Source organism: Mustela erminea, chromosome 1, assembly GCF_009829155.1.
Source record: "Mustela erminea isolate mMusErm1 chromosome 1, mMusErm1.Pri, whole genome shotgun sequence".
Lineage (NCBI taxonomy): Eukaryota > Metazoa > Chordata > Mammalia > Carnivora > Mustelidae > Mustela > Mustela erminea.
This window is the reverse complement of record NC_045614.1, coordinates 151,190,283-151,197,437: the sequence shown is the minus strand read 5'-3', so window position 1 is coordinate 151,197,437 and position 7,155 is coordinate 151,190,283. Positions and strand designations below refer to the sequence as shown.

Genomic DNA, 7,155 nt, shown 5'->3' with positions numbered 1-7,155 from the left:
AAATTTTCCTTTTTTTTTTTTTCTTTGAAGTAGGCTTCATGCCCAGTGTGAAGCCCAGTGCCAGGCTTGAACTCACAACCATGGGATCAAGACCTATGGTGAGATGGAGTTAGATGTGCTTCACCCATTGGGTCATCCAGGCACCCCAAGTTTTCCTCCTTTGAATACAGATCCCATTAAGAACTTTAAAAAGGTGGTTGGTAAGTCAAGTTTATGGTGCACCTCTCCATTTATGTGATTAAAAATGAAACCACTAAAGCAGGAAATTTAATTTTAAATGATACACACCTTACATATATGCTAGACTTAGAATACGGTCTATGATTTTCTCTCCATCTCCCTCTCTCTGCATGTACCCACTTTGTAGATACCCTAACAGTGTATCGGATAACTCCATGGCCGGATTCTCAGGTTGGGTCAATGCTCATTTTCTCCACTCTCCAGGCACTGGCTTGTCTAAAACTAACTTGAGAAAATTCCAGGTTTGCTTTTCACACTACGGCGTAAGCCCCCGCGCTGGCGCGAACGCCGTCTTTGGCCATGGAGTGCGGGCCCCCAATCAGCTCCCTAGCCGACCAGTCTGTATTTCTTTAAGGAGTCGTTCTCTTCTCACCCAGGTAATTCAACTGGCTCGCACCTATGAACGGCGGGAACTGGGGAAAAAAGTGAAATATCAGCCCGCCCTGAAAGTCAGCACAAGGAGATTCTCCAACTCCTAGGAGCCTACAGAGAAGACAAGCAGGTGAAACACCCGCGAAACCCAGCGGACTGGTCTTAGTCCGGGAAAACGACTGCCACCGGAAGTCACGTGGCACAGCTCCGCCCGAATTCCCTATCTCGGCAGTCGACTACTCAGTCTTGCAGGCGCCTCTGGCGGGCTCCACTGAGATCCACTCTTTCGGTGCTCGACTCGCCCGTGCTGCTGCGGCCGCCGAAGGAGGGGCAAAGCTCAAGATGGCGGACAAAACGCCAGGCGGATCTCAGAAGGCCAGTTCGAAGGTAATTTCTTAGAGGACTTTGTAAGTCAGTGAGTTTATCACTGTCATCTGGGGCCTACAGACGCTTCTGGCCAGCGGGAGGAGGTTGGGGTGGGATTCCCTGTTCTGGTCACGACTGTAGGCCTGGGGCCCGACGCACTATGGTGCGCAGGTTGAGAGGCCTGGTGTCTCCCTTTAGTCCCAGGCTGGATTCGGCTCGAGACTGGCGGGCCCGGGGTGGGTGGCCTGATTAATTCGGCCTGCGTTTGGCATTGGAGTGAAGTCAGGGATTTAGATTGGGGTTTGAAGCCGTGAAAACGCGCCCCTCTATTTGTTTGTTGATCTCTGAGGCCGCCGGACAGCGCTTGGGAGAGGCGGGAATCGCTTCCCGTGTTTAAGTGTTTGCCTCACTTTCCTCGGTTCTTTGGTTTTAGATCTCACACACTTCCGGTGTCCCTCAGTTTCCCTCTTGCCCTCCGGGGAGTAAATAACATCTAGGCCTGCAAGTTGTGAGGGAGGACCAATGCTGGAGGGACGCGGGGTGGGAAGTGCAGAGGCGGGAGCAGCTCTCCTTTGCAGAGCTGCATCACCAAGGTTATTGCTATGCTCTACACGTGGTCTTACCTCACTTAAGAGGAAGTATAAAATGAGCACTTTTTTTTTTTTTTTGAGTGTTCGTTTTCAAGGACTCGGGGTCTCCTGCATCTCCATGTTGTGTGTTCCACTCAAAAGAGAACTTCCAAAGACTTGGAAGCCACTTAAGATTGTTAAATTAATTTTGAGTTAACAGGGAACCGTGTGCACGTCTTGTGAAACCACTGAGCTGTAGAAGTAGTTTAACAGTAGTTAGGTGGTGATTAGCATCAGGTCTTAGTTGCCATCTTGGGCCGGTTATTTAATCTTTTTTTTTTTTTTTTTACTTCTAGTTTCTCATCTTGAACACGATATTAAAAGTAATAGGTACTGCCTGAAGTAGTTATTAAGCTTTTTATGCTAATAAAAGAAGTTGTGTAACACTTAAAGATTCTAGGGACTGTTAACATTTTGCGGAGTGTATGATTATAAATCGGTTATTAGGACGTTTAGGGTGGACAGGGCGAGTCCTGAGATTAGTTTGTTCTGAGAAATAACCCATTTTATATTTGGTTTATGTCTAATAAATCATAATCTTTATGATATTTTGTGAATGATATCCATAATTAGTTTGTAATTAGTACTGTCTTTACCTTTCATCCTTTAATTTTGTAGAAACTGTGGTAGAGGGCCAGTTTTGGCTGTTTTTACATCCTACTTTTACTCCTTGTCAGTTTCTTCCCTCTCCAGTACCTTTCCCTTAGCGTTGAGCGGAATGGTTGGGTACATCGCTCAGGTCACTACCTCACAGAGCCACAAAAACAGCCCTGCTTGCTGCTGTTAGAGAACTGTTGATAATGCTACTACAGATTTAAATATGGTAAAATACTCTATTTTTAAATTTTATTTTTATTTTATTTTATTTTGGTGGGGGGCAATAAAGCAAGGTTTATTGAGCGACAGCACAGTGATAGTACAAAGCTCCCAAGGAAGGAGGGGACTTGAGATGGTTGCCCTAAATATAATACTCTAATACAAAATAAAATACTCTAAATGAAACAAATCTTGAAAATTAGGTTCTTCATGGGTTGCTAGTTTTAGTTTAGATTAAAAGTTTGTTATGATTGTAATTTTATCTTAAAATATAAGGTAGATAGTTTTGTGGGTGGAAGGTTTTTTTTTTGGGTGGAGAGTTGAATTATGAACTTTTGTTTTCTTGATTGGTACTCTTTTAGAGTATTTACAGCACTGGTGCTTGAATGTAACTTTTTTTTTAAAGATTTTATTTATTTGACAGAGACACAGCGAGAGAGGGAACACAGCAGAGGTGGTGGGAGAGGGAGTAGCAGGCTTCCTGCTGAGCAGGGAGCCCAGTGGAGGGCACCATCCCAGGACCTTCGGGTCGTGACCTGAGCCTAAGGCAAACACTTAAGGACTGAGCCACCCAGGCACCTCGGGAATGTGACTCTTGATATGGTTTTTTAAAAATCTCATCTTACTAGATTAATTGTTTTCTGAAAGTCCAGTTTTTATTTTCTTTTTTTATTCCTGAAGATTTTTTTCTTCCTGGAAACTAAATCCATGGAACATTCTCCTTTGCCTTAGTGGCATATGAAAGAGGGGTTCATTTGGTGTGCAAGTTGAAGACTGCTGCCTCTCTACCACTTTTTCACAAAGAGCATTGTTTTTAAAAAATAAAGTAAAAACTTGACTACAGGATATTAAACTCGAAAACATTAATATTACAAATAACTTGCTTCATACTATTTTTAAGAAGTTTTAATATTGCAGATCAGACATGTGTTAGATATTGTGCTGAAATAATTTTTCAAAAAGCAAGATGTGTTTGCCAGTAGCACTCAAGGCTGTTTGGTACTGTTAGCTGTCTCTTCCTTCAGGAGTTAAATTTTTTCGCTAGACTTTCCTCAGTTTAGATTAACTATGGGATGTTCAAATGTACTTAACAACTTTTCATGTATTGGTCGTGTTTTAAATATAACTTTAAAAGTCATTTTGGGTTTTTATTTAATTTTATGTTATATAGTACATGTCTTAGTGATCTATAAAGTTTTTTTTGAGAGGTGACCCTTGGTTTGCCTTGGAGAGTGATATTAAAATAGGTGGCTGCCACTTGTTAGTGAGTGGGCAGCAAAGTATGTTGATAGTGGAGTGTAACAATTTTGTTGGGTAGGTACTTGTTCTAGTAGGTAAAGTCAACCAATATATAGAGGCTCCATCACTTGGCAGATCTTGTGCTTGACTTTGAGAAGAAAATATGAAATGAGACTATACAAATTGAGGAGTGTGCTGTCTAGTGGAAGAAAAGTCAACAGATAATAGCACAAAGTAGAGGTATCTAGAAGTCTAGAGAGAAGTGACAGCTGGTTAAATGGAAGGTGGGAAGGAGAAGGCTTCAAGAATAGAGGAATTTGGGTGCCTGGGTAACTCAGTTGGTTAAATGGCATCCTTTGGCTCATGATCCCAGGGTCCTGGGATCCAGCCTCTCGCATCAGGGTCTCTGCTTAGCGGAGAGCCTGCTTCTCCCTCTCCCTCTGCCTGCCTCTCTGCCTACTTGTTCTCTCTTTCTATCTCTCTGTCCAAAAAAAAAAAAAAAGGAATTTGAGCAATGCTCAACAATGAGCTGAGGTTTGAAGGATAGAGATAGGGATATAAAAAGAGATGGACGAGGTAAAGAAAAATAAATCTGGGAAATGGATTAGTAAGTGATCTCATTTAGTCAGTGCATAGAGCACTTGCATAGGGAATACGAGTTGCTGAGATGGAAAGATAAGTTTGAGATAAATTGTGGAGATTTTGAATGCTGTGGAGTAAAATTAGAGAGCCATGGAAAATTTGAGGCAGGAAAGTCCTTTAGGAAAGAATTCTTAGGGGTATACTTCAGGAAGAATTTGGGAGTGAGGAGGACCACTTGGAAGATTATTGCAGTGCTCCAGATAAATATTGAGGATTGTTGCAGAAATCTCACCTCAGATCTTCTCTGGGAAGCTTCTTTCCCACTCCCATTAAGATTTGCTTTTCCCCTCTTCTCTAGTGACCATTGTTTTACTTTACTTTTTTATTAGCTCTTAAAGGCAGGAGGTATGTCTTATTTTACTTTATATCTCTAATGTAAGTCATAGTACCAGTAAATGGTTGAATTAAGGGAAGAGCTGGACCACAGTTGTGTCTTTAGAAAGGAAGAGAGGAGTCCCCAGAGAAGAGCTGTATTAGAGTCGGGATGAACAGAATTTGACTTTTGTCATTATGAGGGGATACAGGGGTCCAGGATGATCCTGTTATAAGGCTGTTGCTGGCTAACACTTATTGAGTAGTTATTATGTGCTAGACACTTTTCTAAGTGCTTTACCTGTTTCTGTCCTTCACAATAATCCTATAGGCAGGGTGCTATTCAGCTTTACAGATGAAGGAAATAGGGCCAAGTTTACAAAACTGGTAAGTGCTAAAACCAGGAAGTCTGATTCCAGAGTCTGTGCTCTTAAAAACGTTTTACTGCTTCCATATTATGAATGAGTGAGATACAATCCACTGTCAGAAATAAAGTCAATAGGAGAAGCTTTTGGAAGGAGTTTTAAATATGTTGTTTGAGGAGCTTGCAGGTATTCGGGTGAAGATGTTCAGTAGGTAGTTTGAAAGCAGATTAGAACCTAGGAGAGGGACTAAGGTTGAAAATAAAGAATTAGAAGTCATCTCAGTAAAATAAAGGTGTTGATGTGCTTCCTGTGGGAGAGATTGTTAAACTTGTGGACATGTAAGTTGATGCTTTAGAGGACACTACATCTCTACTCTCTGCTTTTTCTATCCTGAGATAAATTTGTCTTGTGTCTACTTCTTCGTCTTCCCTTTATTTATTTATTTATTTATGAAAAGATTTTTATTTATTTGAGAGAAAGACAGAGAGAGCATGAGAGGGGAGAAGGTCAGAGGGAGAAGCAGACTCCTCGCAGAGCTGGGAGCCAGATGCAGGACTTGATCCCAGGACTCTGGGATCATGACCTGAGCTGAAGGCAGTAGCTTAACTAATTGAGCCATCCAGATGCCCCTTGTGTCTGCTTCTTATTGTCCTAAGCTTCCCCTAATTCTGCGGATTCATTTCTTTTGGATTCTTATGGATGAAGAACTGTGCTCTAGACTTCAAAAGATCTGAAAGCATCATTAATTTGTTGTTCTTCAGTTAAAAAAATGGAAAAACCAAACCCAAGACAAGTAATATAGTCAGTTCTAAGTTACGAAGAGGGAGAGGTTCAGCTTCTGAAGTAGCATTACATTTACTGTTTACTTGGACCACTGGTTTTAGAAGTTGGTTATTTTAAAAATCTTAGTACTATTTTCATCTCTCTAACTCTTAAGCTTAAAGAGTTCCGTTTTAAACGCTGTGTAATTATAGCTGCTAATCAGTGGAAAACGTCTGGTTTGTAGTAAATATGACCAGTGCCATCTTAGGTTAATTGAAATCAGCTGTGTATCTTCATAAGCTATCCTGTTTTTATTTTTATTTTTTTTTAAAAGATTTTATTTATTTATTTGACAGACAGAGATCATAAGTAGGCAGAGAGGCAGGCAGAGAGAGAGGGGGAAGCAGGCTCCCCGCCAAGCAGAGAGACTGATGGGCTCGATCCCAGCACCCTGAAATCATGACCTGAGCTGAAGACAGGGCTTTAACCTACTGAGCCACCCAGGTGCCCCCTGTTATTTTTAAATCCTAGAAATGATGATTTGGATATGGTGACCTAGAAGATAAAAGAAAGACCAGCACTGTTTTAGCTGCTCTTGCAGGCTTATTCATCTGGGTGAACTTTAGAATTATTTTTGGCAACCCCTGCGCCCCCTTAGAAAGATTTTCCTTTGTGGTATTGAGCTGTTGAATGAAATTGCATTAAATGTATAAATAAATTTGGGTATAATTGACATTGTCTTAATAATGGGTTTTCCCATCCAGTAGTAGTATGATGGGTCTTTTCAAAAGGTGACTTGAATAACCGAATCCTTCTGTAAAGTTTGTGTTTTCTTCACCGGGGTTGTATATGTTTTTTTTTTTTTGTTGGTTTCTAGATGTTTTATACTTATTGGGACTATTGCAGTTAGGGTATCATTTTTGTTACTTAGCAGGTTTATACTAGTATATTGGCAAGCAGTTGATTTTTTTTTTTTCTTTCTCAATCTGTTCAGCGCCTTGACTGAATTTTTTTTCTTTTTAAGAGTAGTTATTCTCTTGGATTTTCTAATTTCTAAGTGTGTGCAAATAGGCACATTTCAGACTGTTTTAGAGTGTGTTTCAGAGAATTAAATTTAAATATTAAACAATTTCTTCTTGGGTTAGATGTGAGGAGAAAGTAAAGGAGGAAGCATACAATAAAGCTGGATATAGAAAAAGATAGATAGAAAGAATAGTGATGGAAGGTATGTCATTGCTTGGTTGTCTTGAGTTTATTTTGCTTAGGGCCCAGCACAGTGGAGTTCAGAGGAACAAATTGATTCAGAGTGAAAATCTGACCAGCTTTTCTTAGCCTTAAGTTTAGAGAAGGTAAGTAAAGCAATAATGTGTAGACTTACATGAGTTTTGCTGTATTTGGTCTTTTATATATCT

At 40.6% G+C, this 7,155-nt stretch overlaps 1 protein-coding gene across 2 annotated transcripts in view; it reads left to right on the top strand.

The window, feature by feature from the left end:
- Window positions 1-874: 874 nt before the first annotated feature.
- U2SURP (U2 snRNP associated SURP domain containing) overlaps window positions 875-7,155 on the top strand; it is a 52,003-nt gene continuing 45,722 nt past the window's right edge. For both annotated transcript variants that reach the window (XM_032346727.1, XM_032346716.1), the window contains exon 1: window positions 875-999. In XM_032346727.1, coding sequence (XP_032202618.1) covers window positions 955-999 — 45 coding nt within the window. In that variant the 5' untranslated portion in view covers window positions 875-954. The remainder of the gene's footprint in view (window positions 1,000-7,155) is intronic.